Source organism: Haliotis rufescens, unplaced genomic scaffold, assembly GCF_023055435.1.
Source record: "Haliotis rufescens isolate VD_foot unplaced genomic scaffold, xgHalRufe1.0.p SCAF_15, whole genome shotgun sequence".
Classification (NCBI taxonomy): Eukaryota; Metazoa; Mollusca; class Gastropoda; order Lepetellida; family Haliotidae; genus Haliotis; species Haliotis rufescens.
The window spans coordinates 30,952,157-30,971,255 of record NW_025963835.1 but is presented as its reverse complement, the minus strand read 5'-3'; the positions used below and the strand labels follow the sequence as shown (position 1 = coordinate 30,971,255).

Sequence of the window (19,099 nt, the reverse complement as noted above, 5' to 3'; positions counted from 1 at the left end):
CCAGTTATATCGCGGCGTGTCAGCTTAATGTGGGAGGAAAGTCCGAAGTGACGCAGGTCTTAGACGTTTACCACTTCGGTGAAACCCACGAGCACGCGTATGGTGCTGACAAACCTAGAAACATAATCGGGTCGAACCGGGATTTGAACCTACGATCATAGGTTTCTGGCGTGTCCAAGGGACGCAACTCTGCACAGCGAATCGCGGCGCTTTAGACGACTGGGCCACCCGTGCCTCCTCTTTCAAATGAATGGTATCATTTGGCCTTCGTCCTTTCTTGTGATCATGGCTACGTCGATGTCCTCACAGACCTTCAACTTCAAGGCTTTTTCAAGCGTGTATGAACCCTGCACTGAAACCATCTGATCCTTGTTGCGTAAATGGCATCTATTCTGCCCAAGACCCCCCTCCCGGATGTCAAAGTGACATTTGAAATAAAGTATGGTATAATATTTTGAAATAATAAATCATTTTTTTTATTCATTAACAAGTATGAATAAAATCGTTTATCATATAATGGGTAGGTTTCTCGGCAGGATAAAGCCAACGGATAAAAACGATATCCGTTGGGGTCATATGCGGATAAAGATGCAAATATCAAAGGTCAAGTAGGGACTACTTTTACTGTTTATAAACAAACATGGCGTCGCCCTTGTCATTCGGCGATCGAGTCAGAATTAACCATCGGGAATATGGATAAACTACAGGGATAATTGCTATCATTATCAAAAGAACAGTCATATAAACTGAAAATCAGTGTCTAACTGTGACGTAGCTAAGGCATTTTATAAGTTTTGGCAACTTTGGCGATATAAATTTCGAAACAATTTTGCGAGGGCACGAGGCCTAGCCAAGCGGGATCAGTAACCATATCTGCAGCTTGAAACCTTCTCCACAAATTAAAAAAGATTGGATTTGGCCGAAATATGTTTGAATTGTTACCTTGTTTCGTTTTGTCGCTGTGTGTACATCTGACTACACTTCTTAACGTTATGACAGGACCGACCGACTGTCAACAACGTCTGACCGTGGCCGTGACGTCTCATTGACTAGGGTTAGAGTAGCTTCCCTTTGACAAAGGGCAGTTACTCTAGCGGACAGACCGATGGATTGCCGCGAAAGGATATTAAAAACAATTGTTGTTTTGCGTATATGTTGCTTCGCCACTGTATAAGAAACAGATTTAAGTTGGAACTATATTGGTTTCTGTCACTGTCCGACTGACACATCACTTACCCTGTGACGTAATAAATATTAATGCGCGCATTCCAGGTAAACTCGCAATGTTTCGGTAATGTTTGTGAGAGAGGGAAAGCGATTTTGAAGCACAGAATTAAAGAATGACATTATATGATAAAGAGGTTATCACGCTTGTGTGTTTGGGGATGGTAAATATCCTGTATTAGGAATAAACACTATGTATTTAGCTCGCCAAGGCTCGCTAAATACAATGTTTATTCCTAATGCAGGATATTTACCATCCCCAAACACACTCGCGTGATAACCTCTATATATCAAAAGATACACATCTTTGGATAAATGGAATAGATAATGTACTTCTGTGATATAAATGATGTTATCACATATCTGAATTCATACAAAATGAACTGTTATCCTGAACTCGTCTTCAATACAAAGGCACCCGTGAAGACTCGGGGAAGAATAGGTCTTCAGCAACCCATGCTTAACATGAAAGGCAACGACGCTTGTCGTAAGAAGCGACGAACGAAATCGGGTGGTCAGGCTCGCTGACTTGGTTGACGCATGTCATTGTATCTCAATTGCTTGGATCGATGCTCGTGATGTCAATCACTGGATTGTCTGGTCCAGACACTATAGAGCCTTCTATAGCTGGAATATTGCTGAGTGCGGCGTAAAACAAAAAACAAAACAAAAAACATTACTGGTATCCACATACCGACATAATTATGGTAGTGGATTGTTTGAGTGAGTGAGTGAGTGAGTTGGGTTTAACGCCGCTTTTAACAGTATTCCAGTTAGATCACCGCGTGCCAGCTTAATGTGGGAGGAAAGCCCGAAGTGATGCAGGTCTCAGACGTTTACCACTTCGGTGAAACCCACGAGCACGGGTATGGTGCTGACAAACCTAGAAACATAATCGGGGCGAACCGGGATTCGAACCCACAATCATAGGTTTCTGGCGTGCCGAAGGGACGCAACTCTGCACAGCGAATCGCGGCGCCTTAGACGACTGGGCCACCCGTGCCCCCGGATTGTTTGAATGGTAGCAGGTAACCCTAAAACACAAAATATTTCTCGGTCATCCGAGTCGCACAATCAGTCCTGCGCTTCAGTCACTTTCTTTGCGAACAATTTGTTTTCAGTTTTCCTGTATGATATGAAGCAAAAGCATTCAATATGTGCCCAGTTGTGTTTGATGGCATTCTTGGTGGGGATAAAATAAAACGTTTTCCTACCTCATCAGTCTATATCGGCCAATAATTGGAGTTATCTCCCGAACTGACAATCAACTGATCAACTGATTTTGTTTTGTTTGATTGTTTGTTAGTTTAACGCCACACTCAACAATATTCCAGCTATATGACGGCGGTCTGTAAATAATCGAGTCTGGACAAGGCAATCCAGAGATAGACCAAGTCAGAGAGTCTGACCACCCGATCCTATCTGTTATTTTCCTCTTACAACGACCCGTGGAGATTCCGGGGTAGAATAGATCTTCAGCAACCCATGCTTGCCGTAAAAGGTGACTTTGCTTGTCGTAAAAGGCGACTAACAGGATCGGGTGGTCAGGCTCGCTGACTTGGTTGATGCATGTCATCGATCCCAATTGCGTGGGTCGATGCTCATGACATCAATCACTGGATTGTCTGGTCCAGATTCGATTATTTACAGACCGCCGTCATATAGCTGGAATATTGCTGAGTGCGGCGTTAAACAACAAACCAACCAACCAACCAAGCCTCTTACAACATGCACAGTCGCATGTTACGGCAAGCATGCTTTGCTGAAGACCTATTATAAACCTACTAGCTGTTTGTGTAACTCGATATGGAGTTTTTGAAATTGTGGTAACACCTCGTAGGAGGTACTACAACGATTGTAACACTTAGCAGGAGGTATTACAACGATTGTAACACCTCGCAGGAGGGCTTACAATCATTGTAAACCCGTGATAGAACAAAAACTACGAACAGCCTACGAGACGCACGTGCAGATTTCGCGCCATTGCGAGACGCACGTGCAGATTTCGCACTGTTGCGAAGCCCACGTGCTGAGGTCACCGGTTTCATTGAACCGAGTTCACGACTGCAGGCGACATTTCATCTCCGATACAGGTTATACATTTGAGAGTTTTTATTAGATATTTAATTAAAAACGTTGTCTATGCGATGAGTCGGTTTATACGTTGGAGAAACCATTTCTCCTCGGGATTACCAGCGATTGTAACCGTGACATTCGGTGACATACCTCGGGGGGCCTACGTGTCATGTCAGTGTTTCCCCTCGGTATGTCACCTCAGGTCAGGGTTTCCCCTCGGTATGTCACCTCATGTCAGGGTTTCCCCTCCGTATGTCAGCTCATGTCAGGGTTTCCCCTCGGTACGTCGCCTCATGTCAGGGTTTCCCCTCGGTACGTCACCTCATGTCAGGGTTTCCCCTCGGTATGTCACCTCATGTCAGGGTTTCCCCTCCGTATGTCAGCTCATGTCAGGGTTTCCCCTCCGTATGTCAGCTCATGTCAGGGTTTCCCCTCCGTATGTCAGCTCATGTCAGGGTTTCCCCTCGGTACGTCGCCTCATGTCAGGGTTTCCCCTCGGTACGTCACCTCATGTCAGGGTTTCCCCTCGGTATGTCACCTCATGTCAGGGTTTCCCCTCCGTATGTCACCTCATGTCAGGGTTTCCCCTCCGTATGTCAGCTCATGTCACGGTTTCCCCTCGGTATGTCACCACATGTCAGGGTTTCCCCTCGGTATGTCACCTCATGTCAGGGTTTCCCCTCTGTATGTCAGCTCATGTCAGGGTTTCCCCTTGGTATGTCACCTCATGTCAGGGTTTCCCCTCCGGATGTCAGCTCATGTCAGGGTTTCCCCTCGGTATGTCACCTCAGGTCAGGGTTTCCCCTCGGTATGTCACCTCATGTCAGGGTTTCCCCTCGGTATGTCACCTCATGTCAGGGTTTCCCCTCCGGATGTCAGCTCATGTCAGGGTTTCCCCTCGGTATGTCACCTCAGGTCAGGGTTTCCCCTCGGTATGTCACCTCATGTCAGGGTTTCCCCTCGGTATGTCACCTCATGTCAGGGTTTCCCCTCGGTACGTCACCTCATGTCAGGGTTAACCCCCTCGGTATGTCACCTCATGTCAGGGTTTCCCCTCTGTATGTCACCTCATGTCAGGGTTTCCCCTCGGTATGTCACCACATGTCAGGGTTTCCCCTCGGTACGTCACCTCATGTCAGGGTTTCCCCTCGGTATGTCAGCACATGTCAGGGTTTCCCCTCGTTTTGTCAGCACATGTCAGGGTTTCCCCTCGGTATGTCACCTCATGTCCGGGTTTCCCCTCGGTATGTCACCACATGTCAGGGTTTCCCCTCGGTATGTCACCTCATGTCAGGGTTTCCCCTCGGTACGTCACCTCATGTCAGGGTTTCCCCTCGGTACGTCACCTCATGTCAGGGTTTCCCCTCGGTACGTCACCTCATGTCAGGGTTTCTCCTTGGTATGTCACCTCATGTCAAGGGTTTACAATCGCTGGTAATCCCTCGTAGAAATGGTTTCTCCTATACTTCCACCCCAGATCTTCAGAGACAGTTATCTCCCGTACTGACAACACTTTTAGTCATCAACTGAACATGGATAGCTGTGAGACGATGTCGGTGATATCCCAATTGTCACTTTAGTTGTAATACTTGTAGTACTATTATTTTCTGACTAGATTATACACACTGTGCATAGTTCTATAGTTTGCCGGAAATTGGAGGTATTTGTAATATTGGTGTGTAACTTGCCACACCCACAAGGGCCTTGACTGAGTAAATGAGTGAGTGTCCCAAATGACTTGGGCCTCATCCCTTTCAAGAACTCAAACAGAGCATAAATACATTTGATGTAATATGTCCGTAACAAGTCTCAGATGCCAACCACAGAGAGTTATGAAGAAGGATTATTTGTGAATATCAATATAAAAAAATCATATTTACACCCCAACCATAAAAATATATAGCAGTGATGCCATTATAGCAGTAATGACATCTTGTGCATGGCAATCTTCCATACACAACACACCAGACCCAAACAAATCTTGTATTTTATTCTGGACAGACATTCTTGTTGACCAGATCAACATAGGTGCACGCCAGCTCCTTTACCATTGGCAGCTGAAAGGAAAAAAAACCCAGTTGTTCCTACGACTGATCTTGTGTCATTTATATTTCATTAGACTAACATATAGTCTCTGAAATGAACATATCGTACAAAAAAAACAGTTGCTCAGTTATCTTAATAAAAATATAATAAAAAGGGAGCCCAGTGATTCTCTTCATTTTCAGATACTGATACTGCAGTAATCTAGACTTGCCAAACATTATAGACTTGCATGGGCTGTAGTTGATATATTTGTATCAGGGTCTGTAAGACAGACTAATATTTCATTACAGACATCAATGACACTGTATTTTCTCTTAAAACATGATTACTGTGATAATAATGATTGTATTTTCTCACAAAACAGTACTATGACAGTAACAACACTGTATTTTATCACAAAACATGATTTCTGAAAAATAAGTCATAACAGATCGCCTTTAAAATGACATGAAGTGAGCCTTGTCTGCATTAGCTTCATCATTGGTCCTGAAGCAGGAATAGAAATATTACATCAGTTTGTTTCCTCTGCATAGTAACCACACATTTGCCATATCTTGAGGTTCTTCAGGAACCAAGAGAATTTTTATAAATACATAAAATGTCAACACCGGAGAATTACACAAGAGCAAATTTACTGATTTTGTTGAAGCTATAAAGGATATGTTCATTTTGAATTACATCTGTTGTGTACAAGTACCAAGATTCTTCTGCTTATAAGTGAAGAAGAAACGTTTGAGAAATATGCAACCAAGTTGGGGGTAGTTAAATGTAAGCACTGTACAAAGATATTAGTTTCTGTCAAGCTACTTGTATTCATGTGAATTATAACAAAACAGGTGAGGTGAAATTGGTTTTAATGACGCTTTCAAAAATATTGCAAAATATAGAGGAAGATTTTTTAACACGGATACCCCTCTCAGACATAATTTACTGACTCTGCGCCAACCCATTCTCGGTTTATCCTATTAATGCTGAGGATGACAACAAGGACAATCTCTTTACCGTATATGTCCGCAGATAAGCCGAAATTTGAGGACCAGAAAAAAGATTCAGTAGAAAGGGGTCGGTACATATTTTTGTATGATGAAGACAGGGAATGAACCACTGACCTCCCGCTCTCTCCACTGGACCAGGGACCAGTATCATAAGAAAACAAATGTGACTGGAGAGAATTCAGTTAGTTTGTTGCTTAACACCCCACTCAGCAACCATGAGATATACACAGGATATACACAGGACCTACCCAACATGCTGCTGAGGAAGGAGGCGTAAGTCGCCGAGCCAGTCACATGACCTGCTGTAGCAGGGTTACTCCGTACAGTCTTACAGTGGAAGGCGGACCCTGCTGCCCTATCCCCCGGACCCCACACCTCCACCTCCACGATGTGCCAGTCTCTCAGCCTGCAACCAATCACAGAGTCAGTGAGTCAGACACATGACCCTGCTGCCATATCCCCCGGGCCCCACACCTCCACCTCCACGATGTGCCAGTCTCTCAGCCTGCAACCAATCACAGAGTCAGTGAGTCAGACACATGACCCTGCTGCCATATCCCCCATGCCCCACACCTCCACCTCCACGATGTGCCAGTCTCTCAGCCTGCAACCAATCACAGAGTCAGTGAGTCAGACACATGACCCTGCTGCCCTATCCCCCATGCCCCACACCTCCACCTCCACGATGTGCCAGTCTCTCAGCCTGCAACCAATCACAGAGTGAGTGAGTCAGACACATGACCCTGCTGCCATATCCCCCATGCCCCACACCTCCACCTCCACGATGTGCCAGTCTCTCAGCCTGCAACCAATCACAGAGTGAGTGAGTCAGACACATGACCCTGCTGCCATATCCCCCATGCCCCACACCTCCACCTCCACGATGTGCCAGTCTCTCAGCCTGCAACCAATCACAGAGTCAGTGAGTCAGACACATGACCCTGCTGCCATATCCCCCATGCCCCACACCTCCACCTCCACGATGTGCCAGTCTCTCAGCCTGCAACCAATCACAGAGTGAGTGAGTCAGACACATGACCCTGCTGCCATATCCCCCATGCCCCACACCTCCACCTCCACGATGTGCCAGTCTCTCAGCCTGCAACCAATCACAGAGTGAGTGAGTCAGACACATGACCCTGCTGCCATATCCCCCATGCCCCACACCTCCACCTCCACGATGTGCCAGTCTCTCAGCCTGCAACCAATCACAGAGTCAGTGAGTCAGACACATGACCCTGCTGCCATATCCCCCATGCCCCACACCTCCACCTCCACGATGTGCCAGTCTCTCAGCCTGCAACCAATCACAGAGTCAGTGAGTCAGACACATGACCCTGCTGCCATATCCCCCATGCCCCACACCTCCACCTCCACGATGTGCCAGTCTCTCAGCCTGCAACCAATCACAGAGTCAGTGAGTCAGACACATGACCCTGCTGCCATATCCCCCGGACCCCACACCTCCACCTCCACGATGTGCCAGTCTCTCAGCCTGCAACCAATCACAGAGTCAGTGAGTCAGACACATGACCCTGCTGCCATATCCCCCGGACCCCACACCTCCACCTCCACGATGTGCCAGTCTCTCAGCCTGCAACCAATCACAGAGTCAGTGAGTCAGACACATGACCCTGCTGCCATATCCCCCAGGCCCCACACCTCCACCTCCACGATGTGCCAGTCTCTCAGCCTGCAACCAATCACAGAGTGAGTGAGTGAGTCAGACACATGACCCTGCTGCCATATCCCCCAGGCCCCACACCTCCACCTCCACGATGTGCCAGTCTCTCAGCCTGCAACCAATCACAGAGTGAGTGAGTGAGTCAGACACATGACCCTGCTGCCATATCCCCCAGGCCCCACACCTCCACCTCCACGATGTGCCAGTCTCTCAGCCTGCAACCAATCACAGAGTGAGTGAGTCATACAGACAGACCCTGCTGCCATATCCCCCATGCCCCACACCTCCACCTCCACGATGTGCCAGTCTCTCAGCCTGCAACCAATCACAGAGTCAGTGAGTCAGACAGACAGACCCTGCTGCCATATCCCCCATGCCCCACACCTCCACCTCCACGATGTGCCAGTCTCTCAGCCTGCAACCAATCACAGAGTGAGTGAGTCAGACAGACAGACCCTGCTGCCATATCCCCCATGCCCCACACCTCCACCTCCACGATGTGCCAGTCTCTCAGCCTGCAACCAATCACAGAGTGAGTGAGTCAGACACATGACCCTGCTGCCATATCCCCCAGGCCCCACACCTCCACCTCCACGATGTGCCAGTCTCTCAGCCTGCAACCAATCACAGAGTGAGTGAGTCAGACACATGACCCTGCTGCCATATCCCCCAGGCCCCACACCTCCACCTCCACGATGTGCCAGTCTCTCAGCCTGCAACCAATCACAGAGTGAGTGAGTCAGACACATGACCCTGCTGCCATATCCCCCATGCCCCACACCTCCACCTCCACGATGTGCCAGTCTCTCAGCCTGCAACCAATCACAGAGTGAGTGAGTCAGACACATGACCTTGCTGCCATATCCCCCGGACCCCACACCTCCACCTCCACGATGTGCCAGTCTCTCAGCCTGCAACCAATCACAGAGTGAGTGAGTCAGACACATGACCCTGCTGCCATATCCCCCGGGCCCCACACCTCCACCTCCACGATGTGCCAGTCTCTCAGCCTGCAACCAATCACAGAGTCAGTGAGTCAGACACATGACCCTGCTGCCATATCCCCCGGGCCCCACACCTCCACCTCCACGATGTGCCAGTCTCTCAGCCTGCAACCAATCACAGAGTCAGTGAGTCAGACACATGACCCTGCTGCCATATCCCCCGGGCCCCACACCTCCACCTCCACGATGTGCCAGTCTCTCAGCCTGCAACCAATCACAGAGTGAGTGAGTCAGACACATGACCCTGCTGCCATATCCCCCATGCCCCACACCTCCACCTCCACGATGTGCCAGTCTCTCAGCCTGCAACCAATCACAGAGTGAGTGAGTCAGACACATGACCCTGCTGCCATATCCCCCATGCCCCACACCTCCACCTCCACGATGTGCCAGTCTCTCAGCCTGCAACCAATCACAGAGTCAGTGAGTCAGACACATGACCCTGCTGCCATATCCCCCAGGCCCCACACCTCCACCTCCACGATGTGCCAGTCTCTCAGCCTGCAACCAATCACAGAGTGAGTGAGTCAGACACATGACCCTGCTGCCATATCCCCCAGGCCCCACACCTCCACCTCCACGATGTGCCAGTCACTTAGCCGGCAACCAATCACAGAGTGAGTGAGTCAGACAGACAGACCCTGCTGCCATATCCCCCGGACCCCACACCTCCACCTCCACGATGTGCCAGTCACTTAGCCGGCAACCAATCACAGAGTGAGTGAGTCAGACAGACCCTGCTGCCATATCCCCCGGGCCCCACACCTCCACCTCCACGATGTGCCAGTCTCTCAGCCTGCAACCAATCACAGTGTGAGTGAGTCAGACAGACAGACCCTGCTGCCATATCCCCCGGGCCCCACACCTCCACCTCCACGATGTGCCAGTCTCTCAGCCTGCAACCAATCACAGAGTGAGTGAGTCAGACACATGACCCTGCTGCCATATCCCCCGGACCCCACACCTCCACCTCCACGATGTGCCAGTCTCTCAGCCTGCAACCAATCACAGTGTGAGTGAGTCAGACACATGACCCTGCTGCCATATCCCCAAGGGCCCCACACCTCCACCTCTACGATGTGTCAGTCTCTCAGCCTGCAACCAATCACAGAGTGACTGAGTCAGACAAACAGACTCTGCTGCCATATCCCCCGGGCCCCACACCTCCACCTCCACCTCCACCTCCACGATGTGCCAGTCTCTCAGCTTGCAACCAATCACAGAGTCAGTGAGTCAGACAGACCCTGCTGCCATATCCCCCGGGCCAACACCTCCACCTCCACAATGTGCCAGTCTCTCAGCTTGCAACCAATCACAGAGTCAGTGAGTCAGACAGACAGACCCTGCTGCCAAATCCCTCGGGCCCCACACCTCCACCTCCACGATGTGCCAGTCTCTCAGCTTGCAACCAATCACAGAGTGACTGAGTCAGTGAGTCAGCCAGTGAGTCAGTGACAGGGTGAGTCAGTGAGTCAGTGACAGAGGAAGTCAGTCAGTGACGGAGTAAGTGAGTGAATCAGTGAGTCAGTCAATGAGTCAGTGAGCGAGTGAGTAAGACAGTGAATCGGTAAGTCATTAAGTAAGTCAGTGACAGCGTGAGTCAGTGACAGCGTGAGTCAGTTGGTCTGTGACAGAGTAAGTCAGTCAGTGGGTCATTGAGTCATTGATTCAGTCATTGAGTCAGTCAGTCAGTCAGTCAGTCAGTCAGTCAGTCAGTCAGTCAGTCAGTGGATACAGTTTAATTGCAGTTTCAGCAGCCAGTAAGCAACAGAGTCAGGCAAGACACAGACAGTACAACGAGGGGGATGACCTGCAATCAGTCCCGGTGTTCTCAGGGACCAAAGTCTGCAGCAAATCTGCATAAATCGGAACAAAACATTCCCACTTGATGTCAAAATAATAACATGAAATATAGGAACAATAAAGAGAAGGCTTTGATTGTCAGCTGTTCATCACTGCATTGTTGGCAATGCTAAAATCATTCTGAATTTAAGAGAAAAGGAACATTAAACAAGACACCTGGTGGTAAATAGAAACAGGACCAGAAGAACGATCATTTTAAAGGGGTACGTTTTACACTCTTTACAAGCAATGAAATTTTTTCATGAAAAAATCACTTCAGACATGTAGTGCAAGGAAGCGATGTCAATTTTTTTATTTAGTCTGAAGCAGTCCCTCCGAATCAGAATGAGTCTGATGGACAGATTAAACACAATCCTGTATCCATCTAGATTGATAATACAAGCTCTTAGCTCACTCTGGATCTGCCACGATGCTACCCTGTACTTTGTCGAAGCCGAGGTTGTGAGCCGCTAGCGCCGCTGCTGCCATGGTGTTGACGTTGTTGGGGGCCAGGGGACACAACTCTCTCACCGGTCCTGTCAACAAGGGAATCAGTGGTCTACTTCATGTGTATGTGCAGCAGCAAACAACTTGTGACCTTAACATACGAATATATCTTTGATGATGCAACCATCTATGTAATCAGAGGTACAGATAAGCAGGGTATTAGCGTAAAATCCCCTCCCCCCCTCAATTAGATATTCAGAACCCAATTAAATTACTTTCAATTAACTTGCGTACAGAAATGCACGCATTAAATGAAAAAGTCTCATGTATAAAAACAGCTTGCTTAAAACCCAATGAGTACAAAGGAGCTCATTTCCGAAACACAATTATGAGCTAATTTACTTTCCGAGTCAAGCCTATTTAACTAGAACAGTTATATACATCTAAAACATTATTTCATTTTTTTTTACCTTAATACGTTCACCAATTTTGGGAAGAACCCAATAGAATGATGCATAGATGAGGGAAAACATATTGGTTTCCAATGAAAAATGTAATAACCCAATTAAAATAGAAACCCTAGAGTAAAAACTCAATTGCTCAAAGAGTTATCTGGAGCTCTTGTACTAATCGGGTTGGACTCATCTGGGGGGGACAGAACTTTGGCCGCAATCACTAAGCACAATGGGGGATGAACAAATCTTTACCAGTCTGGTTTCAAACACTATAGACCGGCTCCGTGGTCTAGTGGTAGAGTGTCCGCTCGGAGAGTGGAAGGTTCGGGGTTCGATCCCCGTCCGCGTCATACCAAAAGACGTTAAAATATGGTACTTGTTGTTACCCTGTCTGGCGCTCAGCATAAAAGGGATAAAACAAGGACTGGTCGGCTTGGAGTCAGTATGAGTTGGGTATTCATGTCAAACTACGGCATGGTATCTCAGTGGGCTATCACCATAAATCAGCACCTGTCTGGACCAGTACAAGCACACACACACACATATGCTGGTCGCCATATGAGTGCAATAGTCTTGAATAAGACGCTAAACTCCATTTCAGTAAATATATTGTTACTCCATCTAAAATATAAGTACTCGAATTTGAAGGCAAATGTTTTAGGAAATGAATCACGTTGCATTTGTCGTTGGACCATGACGCATGCACTTTGCTGCAGCACATAAAGTGCATGCAGTGACTGTGAGTGAGTATGGTTTTACGCCGCTTTTAGCAATATTCAAGCAATATCATATCATTGTACCCATGTCAGGAATAGAACCCCAGTCTCCGGAATGACAAGCAAACACTTTAGCCACTAGGCTACCCGACCGCCCAAGTGCATGCAGATTTAGACCAGGATGAGGAAAATACTGCGGGACAGTGGGCAGCTCTGTGTAGGGACAAATCAATATCGAAATCGATTATCCTCAGCAATACAGAGATACGGTAACAACAGCTACACTGAGCCATTAGTTAGCACGTTCAGCCGCAAAAGTATTGTCAACTACTGGCTCATTCAAGGAATGCTTGATGAGACGTCAGAAGCTTTTAGAACCTTTATGAACTGATGTTTTCTTCATTGCCAAAGAGGAATGTGTGACTGTGACTTCTGTCAATCTCATTAAAATCAGACCTTAGTTCTCACTACCGCTAAACAAAGATCTGAAGACATCCCATTAGGGGTCACATCAGAACAACCTTTCATCCGACCAATCAGTGCGTTGCTTACCAGATTATGAAAGTGACAGTCGGAAGGTGATTTCTAGTCATGCAATCTTGAAAACTTTAACATGGTGTATACCAAACGATAGTTACGGGTTTAACGACTGAATCCGTACAATCTTGACCATCTATTAGCCATTCCAGAATGTTTTTTTGTTCAGGTTTCAAATTTGTAATCGAGAATTTGTGAAAATATGTTTCGAAGCGTAGTCGCCAATTTGAAATTTGTGCCGTAAAGCACGAGAAAGCTGCCTTCTGATTGGTCATTCCATTGGTCGGTCAAAGTTCGCGCAAGGTCAGCCTGACATGACCCGTAATGGGATGTCCTCAGATCTTTGTTTAGCGGAAGCGAGAACAAAGATCTGATTTTAATGAGATTGGACTTCTGAGGGTGACAACTTGGAACCTGTTTCATATCAACTCACCATCATACAGAACTGTCCTTGTATCTTTCACCTGGTCATTCTTGACGTTCAGGTGACCGTTGAGTTTGAAGCTGGATGGGTGCTTGGTCATTGTGACTTTTAAGGCCTAGGAAATGATAACGAAATAAATGAACAGATACACGGATAAGAAATTCTGAATACTGGCAAAACAATCAAATGAATTGTTCTCTACAATACAGTGAGTGAGTGAGTGAGTGAGTTGGATTTAACGCCGCTTTTAACAGTATTCCAGTTATATCGCGGCGTGTCAGCTTAATTTGGGAGGAAAGCCCAAAGTGATGCAGGTCTCAGACGTTTACTACTTCAGTGAAACCCACGAGCACAGGTATGGTGCTGACAACCCTAGAAACATAATTGGGGCGAACCGGGATTCGAATCCACAACCATAGGTTTCGGGCGTATCCAGGGGACGCAACTCTGCACAGCGAATCGCGGCGCCTTAGACGACTGGGCCACCCGTGCCCCCCCTCTACAATACAGGAACCATGGAGTAGAATCTAAGAGTTTCACAACAATATTACCAAAGGGGCAGTGATACAGGTGCAGATTGTCAGTAGTTTTGTCAGCATATGCTTTTCTTTATGCTGATTAGGAACATGTACAATTTAACGGATAACAACTTCTGGTTTATTGCATTAGCGACATTCTGTTGTAGATACTTCCACCATTACTTCCACTCTAGTTTCTTATTTACTCAACAACTTCTGGAATGTCTGTCAAAATGTTATTGCTGATTGACCAGTTCATGCAATTTTCCACAGCAAAATGATTTCAAAACAAATAAATTACATCACACTTGTTCATGACGTCACAGACTTGACACTAAACACTAAACACTAAACTGACTCAGCAGCTGTCTCATCTTGTCATCAGGAAACTGTACATTTTGTTTCTGGAATAACCTACTTGTCACTCAGACTTAAGGTGAGGTGAAATGGGGTTTAACGTCGCGTCCAAGATTATTGCACTTATATAGCGACATGCATGCAGGTGTATGTGTGCGTGTGTGGCTGCTTGTACTAGTCCGGACTGATGCCGATTTATAGTGCTTGCACACTGAGATACCATGCCGCAGTTTAACATGAATACCCCACTCATACACAGTATACTGACTCCGAGCCGACCAGTCCTTGTTTTAGCCCCTTAATGCCGAGCGCCAGACAGGGTAACAACAAGTACCATCTTTTAATGTCTTTTGGTATGACGCGGCTGGGGATCGAACCCCGGACCTTCCACTCTCCGGGCGGACGCTCTACCACTAGACCACTGAGGCGGTCTACTCAGACTTAAGAATTATCTGTCTCTAATACATTAATGTTGGAAACCCATCACCAAGGCTCATGACAATGCATGCTGTTGCATGTAGACTTGTATGTAGACTTGTATGTAGACTTGTCTGAGAATACCTGTAATGTTCCCCGGTCGGCCATCTTCTTGATATCATCGCCTCCCCAGAATGCACCACTAGGTATGTACAGGCCGTGGTTTGTAGCTGCACTGCGCAATCCTGCCTCCAGATCGGCATCCGCCAGGGCTGTGGGAGAACCTATCTACAACACAGGAGGTCCTCCATAACTCACTGGTGCTTCTTTGCACGATGTCAACAAACGACTTGAGTGTAATGGTCACAAAAATGAACTGTCTACTTAAGAAAATAGTTGTAAAAAAGAATGTATACTCCAAGATGAAATGCTTGCTTCCAAACATAGAGGCAATGTGGTAAATATACGGAGTCGATAAAAGTTTAAACCTCTAAGGCCTGCCGTGGAGTTTTAAACTTTTATCAAGTGTATATAAATTTTATATGGAGGCCATCACCTTTCCAGCTGAGAGGACAGTCTTAGCCTTCTTTACTGGTGGTGATGTCAAATGTTTCCACTGTTTCCATAGTCACAAATCACGGCAAGAACCTTTCTGGGCCAGCTTCAAACAGAACTAGTTCGATGATCGATGATAAAAGTGGAAAAAATCCTCAGCAAACCTCAGAGTTTTTCCATTTTTATCAACTTGTGTTTATATATCTGATATCCAAAGACACTCGGGTGAGATTCTATATTTGTCCGCATCAAAAGATTTCTCTAATACGTAATTCCTTCTAGACAAGATGCAGAACTTGATCATATTTGTTTGTTTGTCTGTTGTTTAACACCACAATCAGAAATATACCAGCCATATGACAGTGGTCTGTAAATAATCAAGTCTGGACCAGACAATCCAGTGACTGACATCATGAGCATCGACCCACACAACTGGGATACGATGACATGCATCAAACAAGTCAGCGAGCCTGACCACCGGATCCCGTTAGTCACCTCTTACGACAAGCATAGCTGCCTGAACTCATTAATAAATCACCCCACGTGCTACATTCTACATCAGTCAGATGCTGAGTTTGCACTGCAAATTACCTGCCACAGTATTCTTTCCTAAAAACACGAAGGATCTAGTTTACTGCCTCGCCTGCTGTGTCCAAAAAGAAGGGAGTTACAGCATCCAAGGCAGTAAACAAAACACCCTTTGAAGAGGATGTCGGACAGTAACAGTGAAGCAGAACATAGCTTCCATTTTGCTACTATTCCAAGCCATACTTTACCATGTAGTCAGCCTTCTGCAGGATATCAGGGCCATATTGTTGTGTGATGCTTGGATGGGCCACCTCTACTACCAAGTCTGCACGGCTGTCACCATTGATCAAAATGAAGAACAAAAGTCAAGGGTCTTTGTCGTAAACCTGATATTAAAACTTAAGATTTAAAGCATGCCATGATTTACACCGACAATGTAATGTATGAATCGTGATACAGAGGCTGTAAATCAATGTATTGCATTGTGGCCTCGTATTGGGATACAATACTGCATCACCACATTGTTACACTGGCGCCTTGATTCAAATATTGTAGCCAATTATTGTAAAGTCCCCTGGAACCAATAAGTTCTAACACTGGCATCCTTGATACATATACATGGAGAATCTCAGCTTTACATCCAGAATGAAATATACATCAGGGATTTATCTACAACTGCTCCCATGCTGATACTCGGTCAGCAGCGAATGTCAGTAAACAGAGTCCCAAACAGGAATAACAAAAGGCCCAAATCATGTAAATATACAAATACAATGTTATAACGCAACCTGTGAGTGAGTGAGTGAGTGAGTGAGTGAGTGAGTGAGTGAGGGGAGGGAGGGGAGGGGAGGGAGGGAGGGGAGGGGAGGGAGGGAGGGAGGGAGGGAGGGTGGGTGAGGGAGCATGCGTGCGTGCAATATTCCAGCAATTTCACTGCAGGGGACACCAGAAATGGGCTTCAGACATTGTTACCATTTGTGGAATTGAAAGAGAACTATTTAATCACTAAGCTAAAAAGGCAAACAATAACTCTGAAAAAAGGACATGAAAAAATCCCAATTACCCGGTATGCACAAAAATATTTGGTGGAGTCACTCATGAAAACATTTGTCATGTTAAACAAATCCCCCACTGACCAAAGTCACAATACAGGTTTAGCAAGACCCTCAAGTACCCAGACACTGCATATTGTGCAGCACTAACAGTAAATCCTTACAGCTTGATGGATACAAAAAGTCGTACAGAAACATGCACACTCACTATTTTTCAAAATCAGACACATCTTCGAGAATCTGTTCTGGTCTGATCTGCCGTGACTCTTTCAGTGCTGAGACAGTTCTGTTCCACACAAACGCCAATTCCACATCACTTCTGGAGTTGATCTGTTGCACCAGATATTGCCCTGGAATCACAACTCCATAATGATATTCTCCTTACAACTACATATAGTTGCTACAACTACAAATCGTTCAAATGATATTATCGTTACAACTACAAAATGTTACAACTACAGACCAACTCCGTGGTAGACTCCAGTCGTAGACTCTAGTGGTTGACTCTAGTGGTAGAGCATTTGCCCGGAGAGCGGAAGGTCTGGGGTTCAATCCCTGGCCGCATCATACCAAAAGATGTTAAAAGATGGTACTTGTTGTAGCCCTGTCTGGCGCTCAGCATCAAGGGGCTAAAAAACAAAGACTGGCCGGCTCGGAGACAGTATACCGTGTCTTAGGGGGATATTCATGTTAAACTACAGCAATAATGTTGGATACGACGATAAACCCCATTTCACTTCACAAAAAGTGCAGACAAAAGGGCATTAGGTGGTCAAGATTGGTGACTTCTTGACTCGGTGTCAGTATGTCCCGACATCAGGGGACAGTGCTCGTAATATCAACCACCGGTTTGTCTGGTTCAGACTTGATTATTAGCCTTAGGTGGAACATTCTGACTGTGGTGTCAAATAATAAGCAAACAAAAACAAGTAACAAACTTGTTTATTAAATAAAAAATACCTGCCTATAATAGTTTTTGCCTTTGTTTGTTGTTAAAAGCCGCACTCAGCAATATTCCAGTCATATGACGGCGGTCTGTAAATAATCGAGTCTGGACCAGACAATCCAGTGATTGACATCATGAGCCTCATTCCACAGAATTGATACGATGACATGCACCAATCAAGTCTGACAACCCAATCCTGTTAGTCACCTCTTTCGATAAGCATAGTCGCCTCTCACGACAAGCATGAGTTGCTGAAGACCTATTCTCTACCGGGATCTTCATGGGTCACCTGCCCATAAAAAATAATGTAAAATATGTTTATTACAGTCACATTCACACATATTAAAGATATATGGTCAAGCTGCTACCTGCAAATTGGACAGGAAGGATAAACAGTTAAAGTCATAGCTTTGAATGACATTGCAATTGATTTTGTTATTTCATTAAAGCTGTACATTCCATCTTTTTATTCAAACTTGATAATCATAAACATTTAAGTTGTTTGATTGGTCATTTTACAATGAACAACTGACATAGTATTTTTCTAATTTGATGACATTTTCAGAAACCATATGGTGGCATTTTGGCATGGGGCAGTTTTAAGAAGATCCCTTATTTGTCTCCCACGTAATATAATCCCTTATATCTTATGAGAGATTTGAAAAAAAGTTCAGAGAGAATATCTCAAATTCTTAAACAAAAGTGAACCCTACTTGTCAATTAAATGGTTTGTTTGTTTCTTTACTCATCTATGAAAAATGATAAATGTAACAATTATGTGAGAAACTATCGAATGACAGACCAAACAAGCAGTCAAAGGGAGGTAATTCAAATGTGTTACTACATAATTGCCTCCCTTAGACCATCTTTGCAAATGACAAAGTTTTACGGCTTTCATTACACTGTGTAAATAGTTGGTGAATGTAATAATGATATTATTAAAGATTAGCGTGTGATGTTATCTCGTGGGCATATGTTATGGAAGGGAGAAACCATTCTGTATCTACGCCTCTCTAATGTTTTTTTTTCAAACACATTTCGTCTCGACAAGCTGATCTAATTTGGATTGGTGGCTTAATATTTGCTGACAGCTCTCTATCTTTGGTTCAGTCCTTAATGCGTATTTAAGGTCTACGATACATACCTAGATGACCATAACCGATTATTCCAACACGTCTGACCATGGCGCTATTATTAAGATCGCGAGAAGGTGGCACAAACGTGCCGGAACTCAAAAACGAGCTTGTAATACTAGCATATTACAAAAGACGAATCG

At 45.8% G+C, this 19,099-nt stretch overlaps 1 protein-coding gene across 2 annotated transcripts; it reads right to left on the bottom strand.

Moving 5' to 3' along the window:
- Nucleotides 1–4,346: 4,346 nt before the first annotated feature.
- LOC124131978 (putative L-aspartate dehydrogenase) lies at nt 4,347–19,059 on the bottom strand. Of its 2 annotated transcripts, XM_048396463.1 has the most exons (8): nt 18,968–19,055; nt 17,086–17,227; nt 16,074–16,158; nt 14,887–15,030; nt 13,460–13,565; nt 11,287–11,407; nt 6,590–6,747; nt 4,347–5,357 (listed from the first exon to the last, which is right to left on the bottom strand). In XM_048396463.1, the coding sequence occupies exons 1-8, from the start codon at nt 19,005–19,007 to the stop codon at nt 5,320–5,322; spliced, it is 834 nt and encodes a 277-aa protein (XP_048252420.1). In that variant the 5' UTR covers nt 19,008–19,055; the 3' UTR covers nt 4,347–5,319. The 2 variants fall into 2 exon arrangements, with proteins under 2 accessions (XP_048252420.1, XP_048252419.1); XM_048396462.1 differs by lacking the exons at nt 4,347–5,357; nt 6,590–6,747 and adding an exon at nt 9,706–9,925 and having other exon boundaries at nt 18,968–19,059.
- Nucleotides 19,060–19,099: the final 40 nt, after the last annotated feature.

Excerpts from the sequence above, each read along its gene's own strand:
- LOC124131978 (XM_048396462.1), bottom strand. The coding sequence starts at position 19,007 with ATGGTCAGACGTGTTGGAATAATCGGTTATGGTCATCTAG. Across the intron at positions 15,031-16,073 it reads TGCAGAAGGCTGACTACATG|ATAGGTTCTCCCACAGCCCT; the intron begins GTAAAGTATGGC and ends CCTGTGTTGTAG. Across the intron at positions 13,566-14,886 it reads CCGACCGGGGAACATTACAG|GCCTTAAAAGTCACAATGAC; the intron begins GTATTCTCAGAC and ends ATCATTTCCTAG.